Source organism: Pipistrellus hanaki, assembly GCF_964339955.1.
Source record: "Pipistrellus hanaki genome assembly, chromosome: 1".
NCBI classification, from domain to species: Eukaryota; Metazoa; Chordata; class Mammalia; order Chiroptera; family Vespertilionidae; genus Pipistrellus; species Pipistrellus hanaki.
Window position 1 is genome coordinate 25344103 of NC_140503.1, and position 20083 is coordinate 25364185.

General features: G+C 53.7%; 1 protein-coding gene across 1 annotated transcript in view; it reads right to left on the bottom strand.

Annotated features, from left to right (window-relative positions):
- Window positions 1-16589, bottom strand: part of GALNT16 (polypeptide N-acetylgalactosaminyltransferase 16) — an 86352-nt gene extending 69763 nt beyond the window's left edge. The window contains exons 1-2 of the mRNA XM_084866771.1: window positions 16429-16589; window positions 15783-16077 (exon numbers count right to left, since the gene is read on the bottom strand). Coding sequence (XP_084722897.1) covers window positions 15783-15962 — 180 coding nt within the window. The 5' untranslated portion in view covers window positions 15963-16077; window positions 16429-16589. The remainder of the gene's footprint in view (window positions 1-15782; window positions 16078-16428) is intronic.
- Window positions 16590-20083: the final 3494 nt, after the last annotated feature.

Below are 20083 nucleotides of genomic sequence, written 5' to 3' on the forward strand. Positions count from 1 at the left end.
TCTTGGTATGCAAGTCCTCACCAGCAGGAAGTCATTTCAGAATTTAGCATTTCTCCCATAATCATCCCGATGTCTTGGGGTTTAGACAGGCCCTGGGGGCAGCTCAGCTCCTCCACCATCCCCTCACACCCCCATGCTCGGGCAGAGGACGGTGCCTGCAGTGACAGGGGACGGTGAAACATCAGAAACGCCACAGGCCTAGGTCCTGGGAGAAGAGAGAGCGATGCCAATGTGTCTGAGCAAGCCATGGCTCCTGGGTCATGTGGGCATGGGCTGGGTCACGAGGACCAAGGGCCAGGCTGGTGGCCTGACCACATGGCCCCGCTGGGACAGAGAGGTGGACGCCCACCGCTGAGCACACAGCGCATGGGAAAGTGGGGAGCGCACACACAGAGCACTGGGGTCCACTGGCTATGGCAGTGCCCGCTTTTCCTCCTGTCCTCTCCCTCCCTCCTGCCCCCGAGATTCAACTGGGAGCTTTGAGAGGAGAGACATCGCAAACCTCACAAGGTATGGAGCTGAAATGGTTTCCATCTCCATATCTGAGCACCGAGAATCGCTTTACTGGCCTCCAGGGAGATGAACACAGTGCCGCGTGGGGACAGGCACGAGGGCCGGGGGAGCAGGAGTCTTGCCTTCGGTCCTCCATGGCCCTCACTCTCCATCTTCATGAAACTGACACCCCGCAGCCTTGAGGCACCGGCTCTTTCTTTCCTTTTAAAATGGTTTTAGATTTAAGACTTTTTTTTTAATTCCCCAAAGTACAGAGACTGAGAATCGCCTGGCCTGCCACCAGAATTCACAGTTTAACATTTTGTCAGATTAGCTTCAAGCCTCTCCTTTAAGAACACAACTGAAATAAACGTTACAGATAAAGTCAGACTCCCTGTCAGGCCCCTCCCTGTCTCTCTCCATCAACACTCGCTGTCCTGTGTGTGCTGTGCATCCTCTTTGGTCCATTGTTATACTTTAAGATATATATACTAGAAGCCTGTGCATGAAATTTGTGCACGGGTAGGGTCCCTAGGCCTGGCCAGTGATCAGAGCCAATCTGTGGGGCGACCAGAGGGGCCACTGGGAAAGGGGGGGGCCACTGGCACCCACCTTGGCAGGCCTGAAGCTGCCCACTCACTGGCTCTGCCCCCCACTGCCACCCACTCACCAGCCAGCCCTAACACCCGCCACCGCTGCCACTGGTCACCTCCCTCTGCAGAGCAAATGGCGGGGTGATGGGAGGGGGCGCCCTGCTGGCACACATCTTGGCTGGCTGGGGGCCTGCAGGCTGGAGGCAGCTCCTGCATTGAGAATCTGCGCGCCTCCCCCGGCCCCCCCCTCCCCCCCGAGACTGGTTTGGCTCAGTGGATAGAGCATCGGCCTGCAGACTGAAAGGTCCCAGGTTTGATTCCAGTCAAGGGCATGTACCTTGGTTGTGAGTACATCCCCAGTAGGGGGTGGACAAGAGGCAGCTGATCAATGTTTCTTTCTCATTGATGTTTCTAACTCTCTATCCCTTTCTCTTCCTCTCTGTAAGAAATCAATAAAATATATATATTTTTAAAAAGAGTCTGCCCCCTGATGGTCAGTGTGCATCATAGCGACTGGTTGTTCTGCTGTTCAGTCGATTTGCATATTAGGCTTTTGTTATGTAGGATATATATATATATATATATATATATATATATATACCCATCCAGGAACAAGAGACACCATTGTTTTATATTATTCCAATCTTCATAAATGTATGATATTAAATTATCTGCACTCAGGGGTTCCCCCCTCTAACATCATGTTTTTAAGCTCCATCCATGCTGATATATATTGATTTAGATAATTTATTTTATTTTATTTTAATTTAATTTAATAAATCTTTATCATTCAGATTATTTCAATTGTTTCTCCTTTTTCCCCCCCATAGCTCCCCTCCACCCAGTTCCCACCCCACCCGCTGCCCTTACCTCCCCCCCTCGTCCTCATCCATAGGTGTACGATTTTTGTCCAGTCTCTTCCCATACCCCCCACACAGACACCCCTTTCCCCCTGAGAATTGTCAATCCACTCCCATTCTATGCCCCAGATTCTATTATATTCACCGGTTTATTCTGTTACTCAGATTTTTAATTCACTTGACTTTTAGATTCACTTGTTGATAGATATGTATTTGTTGTTCCTAATTTTTATCTTTACTCTCTTCTTCTTCTTTCTCTTTTTAAAGAATACCTTTCAGCATTTCATGTAATATTGGTTTGGTGGTGATGAACTCCTTTAGCTTTTTCTTTTTTGTGAAGCTCTTTAGCTGACCTTCAATTCTGAATGATAACTTTGCTGGACAGAGTAATCTTGGTTATAGATTCTTGCTATTCATCACTTTGACTATTTCTTGCCACTCCAATTTGGCCTGCATAGTTTCTGTTGAGAAATCAGCTGATAATCGTATGGGTGCTCCCTCGTAGGTAACTAACTGTTTTTCTCTTGCTGCTTGTAAGATTCTCTCCTTGTCTTTTGCCCTTGGCATTTTAATTATGATGTGTCTTGGTGTGGTCCCCATTGGATTCCTTTTGTTTGGGGTTCTGTGCGCTTCCTGGACTTGTAAGTCTAATTCTTCCACCAGGAGGGGGAAGTTTTCGGTCATTATTTCTTCAAATAGGTTTTCAGTGTCTTGCTCTCTCTCTCCTTCTGGCACCCCCATAATTCTGATGTTGGTTCATTTGAAGTTGTCCCAGAGTCTTCTTACACTATCTTCAACTTTCTGGATTCTCTTCTCTTCTTGCTTCTAAGGAGGAGTGTCCTTTGCCTCTTAGTATTCCAAATCTTTGACTTGATTCTTGAGATCTTCCATTCTGTTTTTAGGACTCTGTATAATTTTTTTTTTTTTCAGTCAGTGTATGTTTAATTTCTAGTTGGTTCTTTTTCATATCCTCGAGGGTCTCATTAAATTTATCAACATTTTTTTTAGGAAATTCTTGTAAAACCTTATAACCGTGGTTTTGAACTCTATGTCCAGTCATTTGTTCTCCTCCATTTCTTTAGTTTGTGATCTGTTTCCTTGTCTCCTCATTTTCGCTGCTTCCCTGAGTTGGTAGGGTAGCTTTGTGTGCTAGGTGTCCTATATGGTTCAATACTTCTCAGTTACCTGAGGTAGACACTCTTGGTGCACCCCTTTGTGGACTGGGTGCACAGCCTCGTTGTAGTTAAGTCTTGATTGTTGTTGTTGTCACTGGGAGGAATTGACTTCCAGGTCAATTGTCTGTGAGGACCCACTGTGTCTCAGCTTTTCAGCATTTGTGCTCCTTTCTCTTTCCTTCTAGTTGTAAAACTTCCACTCAGCCAGCTTTCCTGTGGTTCTGGGTGATAGACGTTTTGTCTTTTAGTTGTAGTTTTGGAATTGTTGTCCGAGTTTAGTTGTTTACCTTTGCCGCCATCTTGGTTTCTCCCCAATTTCATCTAGTTCATTTATTTTATAACTGCAAGGTATTCCAGCCCAGGTGGGTGGGCCTGAATCCTTGGTATGGAGCTCAGGTAACATCAAGGCTTCTCCTGACCTCAGAGGTTTTGCTAATTTGAGGAACTTAAACCAATTGCAGAGACTTTGCCCAGACCACATCCTTCTAGTCCATAAAACGCTCCAAACCCCACTCCAGCCCCTGGATCATCCCCCCAGCTTCTGTCCCACCCACTGCTTTGTCTAACCTGTGAACACTTCTTTGGCTTTTTTAGTTTTTCCAACCCTAATTCAAGAAATGAGGAAATTAAGATCCTTCACAAAGTCTGTTTTCCCCTCATAAGCCATGCCAACAGGTGGTGGGCATCCTGAGAAGTTGAAATCTCTGAAGACTCTGGTTGAACCCTAGTTCTGATGGCAGGTGCCCTGCCCTCCCTGAGTCAGGCCCCTTGTCTGTAAAGTGAAGGTAGCCAAACCCAGGTCACAAGCCAGCTGGGACAGTTGCAAGGAACAGTAGGTGACACACAACTGGCACAAAGCAGGCCATCAAAAAGGGCTCTGCCTCTGCTCTTCCTCTGTCCCTCCTCACACACGCAGTCTCTCAGAACGTAATGAGACCACATCACCCCTTTGCTAATGTGACTTCCCCATGAGGTCAAGAAGGCTTTGCCGAACTTACCTTGGCCTCCAGGGGTGCGTGTGCTGGGGGAAGCCAGCCGCCGAGGCATGAAGACACTCCAGCAGGAGAGATCCCTGCGGAGAAGAGCTGTGGCCTCCTGCCAACAGTCAGCACCAGCTTGCCAGCCAAGTAAAACGGCCACCTTCGATCCTTTCCGTGAGAGCAGCTCCCACTGACATCTGACTGCAACCTCACTGAGAAACCCACCCAGCCAAGCCACTCCCAAATACCTGACCCACAGACACCGTGAGAGAGGAGAGAGGATCACTGCTTATTTAATCCATTCATCCACTGGTTTGTTATGCAGCATTAAATCAGTAATATACACATTAACATTTCGTCAGATTGGCTTCAAGCCTGCAACAAGTTGTATTGTTATTACCAATTTGTGTATTAATGCTAGTATCACACTATGTGTCAGACGCTATTCTAAATACTTTATGTGAGTGAATTCATTTAATCTTCATAGCAACCATCTGAAATGGGAGCCATTCGTATCCCCATTTTACAGGAAAGAACACCGAGGCACTGAATGCTTAAATAACCTGCTAGTAAGTGGCAGAGCTGGAACACAAACCCTGACACTCTGGCTCCAGCCGCTGTCAGTAAAGTGGGGGATAATTATATTAATAATCTATATATTAATATAGATTTATATCTATCTCATGCTGCATCCTTGAACAGAGCCATAATCAGAAATGTGGCACCAAGAAGCAGGAAATGTTCTCAAATTTACAGAGGCCAATTTTAAGCGAGGTAAGATGAGGGAAAGAAGAGGGGAAAAAGCCAAACCTTTCCTTTCCCCAGATCCTCCAGGTTTCTATCCTTCTCCGGACCACCTTCTCTGCCACCAGTCGGCTGGTCCGGGACCAGAACCAACAAACTCACCTCCACCGAGGAAGGCAAACATGTTACAAAATGTTTGCACAGTGTTTCAAAGCTCTTGTCACATCTCCTTAGGTAGGGCTCCGATCCATGGAGGTGACCACTTTCCCCTCTACACACCTGCTGATTCAATGCACGTCTCGTCCCTACTTCTTCAAATTGGCCAACGTCTTAAAACATATCAGGTAGAGCAAAATCACTCAAAGAAGACAACTTCATCAGTGCAGGATCCACAAATACTAAGCACGTGTTCTACAGACCCCTTCCTTGCCCTCTCCAGACACGACTAATCAATCGCCTCTTTCCCACTTCGTCTGGATGCCGAAGCCTTCTGCCACCCTGCTCCTGACTGCCACTTCCACAGGTTCTGAGTTGGCAGGGGAGCTTAGGCCTATTTGTCATTCTGGCTCTAACGGGACAAAGATGAAACACCAAAAGCAACAGACTGGAACTAATCTCTCTCCTTCCCCAGGGAGTGACAGGCTTCCGGTCTCCACTGCTCTTACCCCTCCTCCAAAACCCACCGTCCCCACAGCCAGAGCTTCGGAGGGATTTTAAAAAGAGAGGACACTGCAGCAAACATTGACCTGTGTTATAATGATGGGATGCGGACAAGGGCCCGTGCTGAGAGGTGGTCCGAGCCCATAGATCCGGGGTGGGGAATGTCGGCCTTGGATTGTATAAGACTAGAGAAATCATTTGGTCTGGCCCTCCAAAGCATTAGGGGTGAGCTAATTAAATGTTTGACCAAACAGTGTAGGCTATTTTGTAAGCTGATAATTTTGTATGGGCTGCAAATGATGTTATAAATATCCAATTCGCCCTTGGCAGCAAAAAGGTTCCCCACCCATCATAGAGGCTAGTGAATTAGGAACTCGGCAGCAGGTGAGCCAAGAACTAGACTGGAGTCAAGGTAAACCAGGAATGCAGCCACATTCTTTATATACAACTTTCCACTGAAACTTCTGAGCACTTAAAAAAAATTATATTGATTTCAGAGAGGAAGAGAGAGGGAAAGATAGAAACATCAATGATGAGAGAATTATTGATGGGCTACTTCCTGCATGACCCCCATGGGGATGAAGCCCACAACCCAGGCATGCACCCTTGACTGGAATCGAACCTGTGACCCTTTAGTCCACAGGCCAACATTCTATCCACTGAGCCAAATCGGCTAGGTCCCCTTTGAGCACTTTAGAGAGGGGCCATAAACACATGTGAGACAAGAGCTACTAATGGAAATACAGTGCAAGCCACATATATAATTAGTATTTTTCTACTAGACGTATTTAAAAAGTAAAAAGAAACAGGTAATATTAATTTTAATAATGCATCTTATTTATTTAGCCCAATATGTTTAAATATTTTCATTTCAACACATACTCAATATTTTTTAAAAATCAGAGGTATTTTAATTCTTCTTCTTTTCTTTTTTTTTTTTTTTTTTTTTTGGTACTAGGTCTTTGAAATCCAGCGAGTATTTTACACTTACAGCTCATTTTAATTTAGATATTAAATTTTCATCAGAAATACTTGACCTGTATTGAGATGTCATAAAATTTACATTTGGAAACATAGATTTCACATATTGAAGTTCTTCTAAACACTCCTAAAAGCTTTCCCAGAACTGAAATGAGTGTCTGTGTTTCATTTAAATCAATTAAACTTAAATTAAATTAAAATTTCAGTTCCTCCTGTTGCACTAGCCACAGTTCAAGTGCTCAGTGGGCACATGTGGGTGGTGGCTATTGTCCGGGCCACCGCAGTCCGGGACCATGCAGGGCTCTGCCTCCCATGGCCGGATGCTGACCTCCCATCAGAGCCCCCGTGACTATGCTCAGGGAAATGACGGCCTGGCTCCCCTGAACACTCCTCTCAGGCCTGTGGTCCCGCAGTTGGCTTCTCTCGACCAGGCCCTTTCTCACTCTCTCTGCTCGGCTTACCCACAGGGTTGCACCAACACTTGCTCAGATCTCTCAGGCTCCGAGCTCGGCCGTTCTCAGGCTCACCCACCCCACCTGGCTCCAAGCCCCGGCCCCAAGGCCCTGCTTGGCTGGAATAGCTGTCTAGGTGACGCTATCTCCTCTGCTATGCAAACCAACACAACACAAAAACCAGGGTTGGCAACCTTGGGGTGCATCCAAGAGGAGCCTCCTGGTGTTTGGAAAGAGGGCCCTTACCACTTCACGCCCCCAAGGCGGCACCAAGGCTGAACTAAAGCATCCGCATGGGCAGCCTCTGCTCTCTCCCTTTTGGCTTTTTTGGCTCCAAAAGGTCCTCCGTCACCTTCCCCTGCAGTGTGACTGCTCTGCCCCTTGGTTCCCGTTCTTCCTCTGGCCTCTTGGGCGGGTGAGCTACGCCAGGGCTGTGGTCCAGTCCTGGACGCCTCACTCTCCTTCCAGGCACCAACACCACCGGAGACATCACTCAGGGGTCACATGGTTCTTTCCCCTGAGCCTTTGGCTGCGCTTTACCTCAAACTCTGGGATACTGTCCCAGCCTCCCACAGTGCCCCCAAGACCCCCATCCCAGTGAGGGATTTCACAGGGAGAGGGAAAGATGGCTTTCCACGAAACAATCTGGCCACAGACTTGTGAGGCACTAGAAGCTAACCTCCCTGAACGAGCCGCAGATCTGGCACCTTTGGAAGGCGGCATGGGTCTCCTCCGGCTGGGGCACTCCTAGGCCAGATTCCCTGGAAATGAAACACCTTGAAATGTCAGGAGCCGTTTATTTAAAGAAGCCAAAAAGCCAGAGCTGCTGTGAGACGATAAGGGATGAAAACCTGAACTCTGAACAGCACATCCAAAGGGGCATGACGGACCCGAGTCTGGGACTGAGCATGTGTGACCTGAGCCACTCAAACAGAGCGCCCGCCTCCGCCGGGGGACCCACGAAACCGAATCATACCAGTCACCAGGGCACCGGGGAAGACACAGCCTCAGACAGGCCTGGCAGGGCCATCTTCCTGAAAGCAGCCCTTTCACCCACCCCCGGCCTGAAGAAAGCTGTGTGGGGTCCTTAATCCTGCCAGGCCTGGGTGCCCACCCAGGTACAGGTGCCCACCTCTGTGCCTGACGGAAGGCCTGGACCCTTGAGTCTTCAGGGTTCTGTTTGTGCAGAAGGGGAACCGGCAGCAGGAAAGGGCAAGAATGCCAGGTTACCGCGTGGCCAGTAAACGTCCTTTCCGGAGTCCCAGATGCCCCCGAGGACACGGTGAACCAGTGGAAAACAAAGGGCGGCTGGATCTGGCACCACCGCACAGAGGAACGCTCTGTCCCACGCTGATCTCGGGCTCAGGGGCAGGGCCCTCCCGGTCCATGCCTGCTCCAAACTTCCAACAAGAATGCCATTGGCCGAAACCGGTTTGGCTCAATGGATAGAGCGTCGGCCTGTGGACTGAAGGGTCCCGGGTTCAATTCCAGTCAAGGGCATGTACTTTGGTTGCGGGCACATCCCCAGTGGGGGGTGTGCAGGAGGCAGCTGATCGATGATTATCTCTCATCGATGTTTCTAACTTTCTATCCCTCTCTTCCTCTCTATAAAAAATCAATTAAAAAAAATTTTTTTTTTTTTTAAAGAATGCCATTAATGTTTGACTTTTAAATCTCTTCAGGCACCAGCATGCCTCCACACCATGCCCTCACACCAACTTCACACACACACACACATGCACACACACACAAGTACCTCATTGATCTCATGTTATAAAGAAATGAAGTGTTTGGCCATGGGACTTAGGTTTACCCGTTTAAGGACCGACACTTTTTGACCTTACTGCCAGAAAATTTTCTGAGCTGAATGACCTAGGTACGGGACATACCAAGCCAGTACACAGAATGTGATTTATCACTTCCTGATGACTCAGGGACATGTTTCTGAGCCTGTCTTTCCCTCAGCCTCTGAGGCCTTCCACTTGGGCCACTTTCACCCTTGCGTACACCGCCCAGCCAAGCACACCAAGCACGCACCCTGCAGCGATGGTGCCCTCAGCCCTGGCTACCTGGCACGCTCTCTCCCCAAATGCCTGCAGGCTCACTCTTTCCACTGAAGCTGCAGCTCAAACACAATCTTATCGGAGAGGCCTTCCTTGGCCATCTTCCTGTCCCTTTTACTGCTTTGTTTTCCTTTCCTCCATAAACACACAGCTCAGGTACACTGCCACCCGGAACTGCCCTGGTAAGCAATGGGCAGTGCCAGGGAAGGCAGGACAGGCTGCCTGCAAACGCTCCCCAGGTTAAATGAGGGATCTAAAAGAAGGGGTTGTGGGAATGTAGGACTCAAGAGCCTCAGCGGGGCAGGAAAAGCTCTGGGGCCCCTGTGCCCAGGAGCAGGGGAGATGCTGAGGACCAGCACGTCTTACTTTGCAGCTTTGCCTCTGACCAGCCTTGGCCCCCCTCCTTCCCTGCTGGCAGCTCCCAAGCAGCAGGGAGGGGACAGCACAGCAGCAGCGAGGGGGTTCCTTTAGTCACCCTCCGCCTGGCCTCTGCGTGTTCGGCCAGCCCTGCATCCCAGGGCGCCAGATCTCATGTGGTGCAATAACTGGACTCTATTCCAGACTGTTACGGAGCCGCCACATCTCAGGAGACAGGGAGGGCGAGGAACGTTCTACTCCTCCTCCTCCTTCTCCTCCTCCTCCTCCTCCTCCTCCTCCTCCCACTGCTGTCGGGAGGGAGCACTGACTTCTGACAGGGCCTGTGAAGAGAAACCCTGGTCCGCCTTTGGACCGCGCGATGATGGGCGGGCTCGGGGAGAAAGTTTTCCTTCCGCTGAAAAGAAATCTCTCTCGCTACAGCTTTTGCTCACTGACCCCCGTTCTGCTCCTGGGAACCCTGCAGAATGATTCAAACAAGTCTCCTGCCTTTTCTGGTGGCTGAATGGGAAGCGTTGATGGGGAATTCAGAAGCGAGACACATGGTTGAGAAATGTACCCTTTACTTGAGGAATCAAGAATGATTTAATTCAGTCTTCAAATAGTTTTAAAAAATAACTACCTTCAGCCCTAGCCTGTTTGGCTCAGCGGACTGCATCGGCCCTCAGACTGAATGGTCCCAGGTTTGATTCCAGTCAAGGGCACGTACCTCGGTTGCAGGCTTGACGCCTGGCCCCAGTCTCCTGATGAGCAGGAGGCAACCCATCACTGTATCTCTCTCACATCGATGTTTCTCTGTGTCTTACCCCCTCCTTTCCACTCTCTCTACTAGTGAAAATCAATGGAGAAAATATCCTAGGGAGAGGATTAACAACAAAAATAATTGTCTTCCTGCCTTTATCATTAGAACATTAATAGGTGCTTATTAAAGAAAACGTTGGGAAAAGCCAAAAGATGGAAGGGGAATTACCCATAATCCTACTTTACTACTGCTAACACTTTGTTCTATATGGTTTTGCGTTTTTTCCCCCAACAAATGTTTATGGTGTGAGTACAAAGCAGTGGCTGCTCTCGTTGCTCCAGGAAAGACTTGCTGATGCATGAGACTAGGATCTTGCCCTGAAGATGCCTCGGAGGAAACGGGACACACGCATGGCCTTCAGAGGCAGAAACGCTGGGTATCAGAGGCACGCGCTACTTGCCAGCTCCTGGGTCTCTGTAAGCCTCACTTTCCGCAGATGCTAACTGGGCTGGATAGATGGCCCCTTCCTCACAAGTTGTGGAGGGGCCTCAAAGCTTTTAAAGCACCTACCACCGCGTCCAATGAACCAGCCACCATAAATGTAATACAGAGGTCACAGCGATTACAGAGGCCGGGTGGCTGCAGAGCAGAGACCACAAGCACTTAGAGAGAAACAAAGCCACTTGTTTCCAGAGCAGGCGCTACACCAAGCATGTCAAACTCACGGCCCATGGGCCGCATGCCTCGTTTATCTGGCCCGTGTTAGCCTTTGAGTTTGACATGCTTGCTCTAGTCTACACCATCTATAACCGCTTCAAGCACGGTGTCCCATTTGGTGAACCGAATTACTGCTCAGACGTAACCATCCTCGACTCTCGTCTGAGAGCTCTGCTCCCTGCTCGTTTTGAGATGCCTTGGGCCGATGTCTGTTTAGCTTCCTTGTGTCTTTGCCCTGCTGTTCAGCGGGAAGGTGTCTCCGGTCTGGGAGCAGATGGGGATAAAGCTTCAATCTTCTCACTGTAATGAGCTGCTTGGCTCCAGGCTCACCTCTCACCCCAGGCAGTTTGCTCCATTACAGCAAGACAGTGCCCCTGGAGCTCGGCCCCGCCTTGCCTCTCGGTGCCCCTCCACACGGACCTAAATGGCACTTCCAGAGCTCCCCTCACGGAGCCAGCAAACAGCCTCCGGAGAAGAAAGCCAGGCCCAAGGCCCTGGGAGCAGCCAGGGGGAACCCCTGTGAAGGCACAGAAATAAGGGAGCGGAATGAGCAGCGCCCTACAGCCAATCCCGTGCCCTTGGGCTCTGGGGGCCTCCCATGAAGGGGACTCAGGCCGGCAGGGCCCTTACCAGCCTTGGTGACTCTGTGCTGCCCCGAAGGCCCACGAGCAGGTCTCACCACGACCCAGGATGGGACCCCAGTGACGGGGAAACCAGGCCCTTTTGATCTGAACATCGGGAGAAAGGAGTGTGTGTGCTTCTCCCTCCCCACTCTCTCTCCCGTGTGCAGCACCTAGATAAATTTAATGTAAAATCGCTTTCTGTCATTTAAGCAAATCATATTCCCACAGTTGAGAAATCCGCACGCTATAAATAAAATATAAACCCAGGCAGATCTGATTGAAGCCTCTGCTCTCAGAGGACAGTGCCGGGAAGCCATTCTTTCCTGCGAGGCCTGGGGGGTCACGGCAGGACCTTCTCCTGACAGGGGGTGTCCCTCCACCAGCCAGAAGCTTCCTAGGACCTTTGGGAGAACTCCCTTAAAGCTATGTATCCACTCCTAGAACTGGACACGCTTATCGAGAGGTCAACACATCCCAGGAGCCATTTATTATTATTATTTTTAATATATTTTATTGATTTTTGTACAGCGAGGAAGGGAAAGAAATAGAGAGTTAGAAACATCAATGAGAGAGAGTCATCGATCAGCTGCCTCTTGCACACCCCCTACTGGGGATATGTCCGCAACCAAGGTACATGCCCTTGACCAGAATCAAACCCGGGGCCCTTCAGTCCCCAAGCTGACGCTCTATCCATTGAGCCAAACCGGTCCCAGCCCAGGAGCCATTTAATGCATAGAGTAACCGCGGCCCAGAGTTGGTGAGTATTTTGTCCAGGGTCACTCAGCAGTATCCCAATGGTGGGACAGGAAAACTGCAGTTTGGAAAAACGCTTGCCCAAAACTCCCCTGGTTCCAAACAGGAAATGTTGCAAGTGAGTACACCTATCTTTAAAATGTGTCTTCTTAAAATATGCCTATAAAGTGAAATTCCACGTCACACCTCAGCATCCCCTGCTAGAGAATTCCTATATGGAAAACCTGGGCCCCAAACCCATCACAAATGTTATTCTGGACTGTGAGACCTGGAGGCTGAAGCCGGCCCTACCTGCTTCCCCTCCTGCTTTTGCTGCCTTCCATCAGGACCTGAGGCAGCGTGCATCCATGTGGATTCAAGTGGATGCCCCCAAGCCCACTGCCTTGCCCATACAGTGCAGCATGGAGAAGTCACAAAGCCTGCCACAGCATAAGAAGCCACTGAGGGACGCAGTCAGCATCTCCCTTTAGTTTTACCAAACCCACGATCAATTTTATCCCATAAAAATCAGTGACAGCAGGACAGAATATTAAAAATCAGGACCTCTCCGAGACATCCAGGCCTTATGGTTGCCATGCCAACACCCCACGTTGCCAAACAAGTGCCTCTCGGGTCCAGAACCAACTTGGCCGGCACCGGCATAGCCCAGACGCTGTGAACACAGAGCTGCCCCCAGGCCCGGCGGCTCTGCAGACCCTCCCTTTCCCAGCTCGGCGCGCGGGCTCCCCAGGGGAGTGGCGATGACGACGCCTGTCTGAATTTTCTCATCCTCTGTCAGCAGGGCCGGCCACCTCATCCTCTAAGAATCTAAAAATCCCCACGCAGCGTCCTGGCCCAGCTAAAGAGAGCCGGCGGGCGGCGGGTTTAGGGATGGCAAGGCGAGTGAGAGGTTAACCGCAGAGTTCAGGGAAAAAGCCAACCCTCAGCTGCACCTGCCCCTTTGAAGTTAAACAAAGGGTTCAGCTCCAGGAAAGGCTGACTGTGCATGCAGTTCGTTCTCCTCGGTTAGGCTAAGTCGGGCTGGAGCTGGCGATGAATGAAACCCGAGAGGGGTGTGAAGCCAGGACCCCTGACTGCTCCCAGGCAGACAGCTTACTTCCCTCATCAAACCAGCACCGGAGGCTTGCTGTGCACATCCATGCGGGGATGCGAGAAGCTTCCCGCACAGTCGCTGCGTGACAGCTCACATTCAGTGAGGAGACGCGGCGGATGGCGGAGAGTAGCACTGAAGAGAAATGCCTCAGAAGACAGGGGCGCGTGGCAGGGCTGTGGCAAAGGTGGCGGTGCCTGGGGACCAAGGACTCCGGACAGACACCCAGGGCTAGAGCTTACGAACGGGAGGGAGCAGGCGATGCCCCTCTGTGGCCCCAGAAGGCTCTGTCACCCACTCCCCAGCAACTTCCACTCGCCCTCTCTTCCTGCCCCTCCACGCCCTGGCTCCTCACACTTTAAACTTGGCTTCCAGCCCACGGCCCCTCTCTAACCTGCAGCAAGTAAAACCCCAGGGTAACCAGGACAGGGGTGAGAGAGAGGATGTTCGCTAGAACTGCCCCTGGCCAAGACCTTGAATTGCCAGCCCTCTGAATGAGTGCTGCATTCCTCCAGCAGTACCTTTCCCTACCCCCCTACTCCCCTACCCCCCACTCCACACCCCCCACCATGCTGGGGCCCTCAGTCTGAGTAGCCTCCTGGGCTGATCTCCAAGGGCCTGGGAGGAGCCCGGGAGAGGTTCAAGTGCAAAGTCAGGATTCTGAGGCAGAGGTAGATGTGATGAGACCCAGCCTGGGGTTCTGAGCAGCAGCTTCCCTGTGCTCCCTTCCCTTCCGTTTTCCCTCCTCTCTCCCCTCCTCCTCCTCTTCCAGCTCAGACCCTCCTCCCATCACCTCACACAGAGGCCAGAACATCTGGCCAGCCTGCTGGTCTCCTGGCGCTCTGGGCCCACCTACCCTAAGACTCGGGATATAGAGGGGGGCAGACCATGGCGTGGGGCTCCCTCAGGACCTGGGGCCTCTGCTGGTTTGGCTGCTTCCACCCCAGTCTGTCAGTCCACCCAGATCCCAACACAGGAGGCTTCTCTTCTTCATCAGCCTTCCTGCCCAAACATCCACAAGGGCTTTGGAACCAGTGTCCTAGAGACAGGGACCCTCAGCCCAGAAGGGGACATTCCACCTAATCGGGCTCACTCCGGGAGAGTTCAACCAGGCAAGGGGCTGGAAATTGGGGGAGAGGGACAAAGCCAGGAAATATGGTTCCTTTGCAGGGGATCTGTACTTCTTCCCAGTGGGTAACAAGTCAGAATCTGGAACAGGATGGGAATATGAGAGCACTTCCACACCGACACCCAACCATATTCTTGGGGCTCAGCTGCCTCAGCACACACATCTCGAATTCTCCACACAAGCCTTGGCTCTCCAGACTCTGCACCTCCCTCCCCAGGCTTCTCTCTCTTCACGCCGCCGGAATGGCTGCCCTGCTCCACTCCCTCCCCTCGGCCCCACTCCTGGCTCTTCCCCCCTCCTGGTCCGCGTCTGGCCAGGCTGCACCCGCCCAGCAGCGGGCCCCCAAGGTCGCCCAAGACTCTCGCCCACCACCCGCCCGCATTGGAAGGTGGGAAGAGCGAAGCCCGCCGAAGCGCGCCGCGGATCCCGCCTCAACAGGTGCCCCAGCCCCAGAGCCGCCACCCCGCGCCCCGGCAGGCACGCCCCCTGCAGGGCGGCGGGGACCCCCGCACGCCCCAGCGCAAGTCTCCGGAGAGCCCAAGGCCCTCGCAACTCCGCCGCCGCCGCCAAGGCCCTCGTCCCGGCCGCCTTTGTTTCCCTGCTCGCCTTGACCTCTCGAGGCTGACCTCGTGAAAAGGGGATCCCCGAGCCCGGGCGCACACACTGCCCGCCCACCTGTCCGGGTGGGGTGAGGGGCGCGTACGGGATGAGACCTTTCCCCGACCCAGAGGACCCGGGGGTGTTGGTGGAGAGTACTCGGCGCCAAAGAAGCAGGTTCCAGCTGACCCGAGCTAAGAAGGGGACGCAAAGCCAAGCCGGGTGCAGCGCAGGGCGACCCGACCTCATCGGATGCCCCTAACCCCACGACCTCGGCCCCCAGGAGGCTGGAGAGGGTGCGCGGCGCGCATGGCCACCTACGCGCTCAGCCGTGCGCGGTTCCCACCGCCGGCTCGCTGAGCGCCAGGTACAGCCGCCTCCCCCGGCGGGCGAGGCACCGGCCGCCCCCGGCCCCGGCCACCCCCGGCCCGGGCCCCGCAGCGCAGGGTCCGGAGATCCGCCACGTTCCCAGTCTTCCCAGCCGCGCGCGCACGCCGGGCCCACCAAACTTGCAGCACTTTCTCCCAACCCCCACCCGCTGTCACCTCCCTCTATCCTCGCGCCCCGGCCTCGCCGGCCCGGCGGTGGAGGTTGCCATAACAACAGGCAGGAATGCTCCAACGTCTACAAAGCCGGCGGGGCGCGGCGGGCACCCGGCCCCCGGCCCGGCCCCGCGCCCTCGGCAGGCAGCCGCGCGGGGCTCGGACGCGCGCCGCGGCTCCCAGCCGGCGGCCCCAGCGCGCAGCGCGGACTCACAATGAGCGGGATGGTGCGGTCCTCGCGGAGCGGCTCCGGCCTGCCCCCGGCCTTCGGCGCGCCCCGGCCGCCCGAGGATGCGGCGGCGTGGGCTCGGTTGTCCTGCCATAAGTAGTAGAAAGTGCCCAGGATCCAGGCTACGGTCAGGATGGCGATGGCATTGGCGCGGAGCTTCCTCATGGTGGGCGGGAGGGCGCCCCGAGTGGGGGCCCGGGCCGGCGAGCTCGAGGGGCCGGGGCGGGGGGCCCTCGCAGCCCCAGCTGTTTGTTTTTCGCTCGCGCCCGGCTGCTCAGTCCTGCAGAGCAGAAAAGGGAGAGAGGTGGGGGTGGGGGGGTGATAGGGAGAGACAGGCGCGCGGAGCGATCCTCACGGTCCTAATGCCCTTCAGCCCCGCGCGCGCGCTCCCCCCTCCGGGCGCCCATTCATTCGCGCGCGGAGCCCGCCCGGCACTCCGGCCCCTCCGGCCGCCCCAGCCGCTGCCTCCGCCGGAGCCGCGCTCCCGATGCGAGGCGGGGAGGGAAGGCCCCGCGAGGCAGACGCCCGTGGCCGAATGGCGACGGGCCAGAGTCTGTCTCGGCTCCCAACGCTTGGCGACAGAGCGCCCGGCGGCGGCTGCCCCCGCGCGGCCTCGGTCGGTCCCGCCTACCTCCATCCACCCTCGGGCCGGGCGGCCCTGAGTCACCGGCGGGAGATGCGCGACCCCGGCCCGGGCCCGCGCTGCGGGGCTGCGGGGCTGCGGGGCTGCGGTCCGAGCTGCGCTGGAATTGCGCTCTAGCGCGGGGTTGAAGGTGTGTCCGGCGGGTCCTTGCGAAGGGACGGCTGGGCGGGAGGAAAGTCCCGAAGTTCGCACCGGAATCCTCTTCGGCCTAGGATTCCAAGCGTCCCCAGAAGAGATAGGAAGCTGGTGCACTTGACATTCCAAGAGAAGGAAGGAGACGCGACGCTGCCGCACAGCCAGCGAATGGGGGTCCACCCCAACCCACATCTTCCAGTTTTCGTGATGCTTCCCTTCATCCTGCCTCAGTGTCCCCTGGACCACACTGAGATCATCTCCACCATCCCTTCTGGAAGAAGGGAGGCCTGGAAGCTTGAAGATTCGCCCAGGGCCATGCGACTAATTAGTTAGTGGGCAGAGCCCAGGGTAGAAGCCCTCCCTCCATCTCTCCATCTGACACTAGGGGCAAAGTACAAAACGCGGTGGTGAGAGACACAGACACAAAAATCCCTGAGATTCTGCCCCAGCCCTGGCGGCACTGAGAATCCCGCGTGGACCACGTTCACTCCTCAGAAGACGGGTGTGTGTGTGTGTGTGTGTGTGTGTGTGTGTGTGTGCTGAATTGGTTCCAGGAGGCCAGCACAGCTGAAAGGCACAGCGCAGACACTAAATGAACGGACACTAACTGAACAAACCAAGCGGGGGTCACAGAGGAAGGTGCAGTGTATTGCCAGGTTAGGGAAGGCTTGTCACAGAAGGTGAATAAACCTTTGAATAAATTCTTAAGAGGCAGGAAAGAAGGAGGGCAGGGCAGGGTACGGGCTGCATGAGTAGCCAGAGAAAAGGTTCTGAGGAGGGAAGTATTTGATGGGTTCAAGGCAAGGAGCTGCCTGGCGTCGCTGGGGTCCAGGATGCTGGGAAGGTCTTGCTGGAAGCTGAGATTGGCCAGGCTGGGCCAGTCTGGACTCAGGAGGCCCTTGAATGCCAGGGAGTTTGCTCTCTGCTGGTGCTGCTGGGCAGTGGCTGACCTGAAGGCCCCCGTGGGTTCCTTCTCAATCAGCCTGTGGACCCTGTAAGGCTCAAGAAATCATTTGGTCTGGCCCTGCCAAGGCATTAGAGAATGAGTTCATTAAATGTTTGACCAAATATAGCAGGCCAGTTTTTAGGTTTATAAGTCTGTATGGCCTGTGAAGGATGTTATAAATACCCAAATGGCCCTTGGCAGAAAAAAGGTTCCCCACCCCTGTGCTAAATGAAGCCGCAAACGGTGGGGTCACAGCTCATGCCTTACTCCAGCCACCCCCATCATCACCACTCATTTCCCGTTTCTCCAGCACTCAGGACTGACTATGCAAACAATAGACGCAGGGATCATGGGGCAGACCCAGAGGTCATGCCCTCGGTGGGAAGGCAAGGAGCCCTGGCTCCTTTGGAATCAGGCCAACAGGCATCTCCAGACAAGGAAGTGTAAGGGCACTGCCCTCCGGGCGCCCCCACTTCACACAGGCTTTCCCAGCCAGGTTGCTCCCCTCGTCCCAGCCTGGTCTATGCACGTCCAGTCACTTTTGGTCTTGAGAGAACTAGGTGAGAAGATGTGGGATCCAAACTCATCGTATTAACCCCTAGTCACTAAATGAAGTCAACCCTGCTAGCAGTTCTCAATAGGTTGAGAACCACTGCATAGAGCCTAAGACCATGGGAAAACACAGGTATTTACATTATGATTCATTAACAGTAGCAAAATTACAGTTATGAAGTAGCAACAAAAATAATTTTTTGGTTGGGGGTCACCACAACATGAGCAATTGTTAATAAAGGGTCGCGGCATTAGAAAGGCTGAGAACCACTGGCCCAATGAAAGGCTCCAAACTCATCCCCAGGCTCCAAACTCAGCTGGGCCATACCAAACTGGAATCAGGCTGGTGGGGTGTCTGATGGCACCAGGAGGGGGGCTCTCTGAGGAGAGAAAGGGAAGGAGGAGCTAGAATTTGGCAAAATTTGGAATTTCTACAAGTCTCACCCCTTATTCCCCAGGGCTCAGTGGTGAGGATGCTACACATCTGCACCGAATTGTCACTCCCTGGCAGCTCTGCCCCAAAGAGAAGCCTTCCCCATTCTCCCCCAACTCTCACCAGACAACCCCACAGGAGCCGTGGCCTCCCTGGACGGGGTTAGACTTCACAGCCAAGCCTTCCTTAGATGGACACAATCCACTCTCCTGGGGCTCGGGGTAAGAAGGCAGGTAACTACGATGCTCTCTTGACCACGGAAATTTGACTCGGAGGTTGAGTGACGGGCCCATCTCTCCTCAAGCCACTGGAAGAGATGGGCACTGGCAGCTGCTGCCTCGGCTGCAGCCCATGATCTTTCTTCCAGAGTCTAACCCCAAATAGGCACAGAGCTGAGCCCCGGCACCCCTGATACGGATTCCCCTGTTCAGAGATGATGGTGAGCACTGTTTCCTCTGCCTTCCTAGGAATGGAATCCAGGAGAACCACGGAATCAAAGCGACACCTAAGAGACAGTGTTGCCTAACATTCGCTGAACCTCGAAAACAACAAGCGTGATAATAATAGCACCGTTTCACCGAGTACATAGCAGGTGCCAGCTGCTGTGCGGCATCTCACACACATTATCTGCCGCACACCCACGCCCGCAGGCCGCACTCGGAGGCTCAGTGAGGCTCTCCACTGCCGAGTCCCACAGCGGGTGAGTGGCAGGGCTGGGTTCCAGTCCACTTTCCCTGCCAGGGTCTGGGCACCAGGGCAGGGCTTCTGAGGCCACTGGGAAGTCTGCAGGGAGGTCAGAAGTTCTGTATGCAGGGAGCCCACTTCTCCGTCTGGGCCTCCACTTCCCTCTCTGTAAAGGGAGGATGGCCTCTAAGAGATGACCCGACTGCGCTATTTTGGGCTTGCAGTTCCTCGGGCATAGTCTCCATTGTGGCTCTGCTCTTGGGCATGGTCTCCTTCTAACACTGCATAAGCCAGCACTCAGGTAAGCTGGCAAAGTGCCCTGTGTCCCTGTCACTCTCAGAGGCCCAGGGAGAACTCTGCCCTGTATTTGATGCGGGATTTGGGTGGTGGGTGGATGACAGAAAGGAAAAAGCGTATCCCTCAGTGTAAGACCCTGGCTGTGGGGTTTGATAGCCTGAACTGAAATGCTGGTTCTGTCACATATTAGGAGAGTGACTTCAGCAAATTCTTAACTCCTCTCTGCCTCAGTTTCCTCAGCTGTAAAATGGGCACGACAGCTCTTAACTTGCAGCATTGCTGGGGAAAGTAGGATGAAATAAAGCATGCAAAATCCAGGGCCTGGAAACTGGTCCTGTCCCCGGGGGGGGGGGGGGGGGGGGGCCGCTCTCACGGGTGCTGCTGCTGGCTGCTGGGAGAGGGGGACTCCTGAAGGGCCTGCCAGGGCACACACACAGGATTGCTGGCCCTAGGCAGGCCTCTCAGCCACAGCCGAGGTCCATCAAGGACAATTGCCTGCCCTGCAGTCGGGTGGCTGCCTCTTCCAGTCTCTGCTGCGTGGACTGGAGGGAGGGTTGGGCGGTTGGTGTGCAGGGCCCCACCCTCTGCTGGTGTCT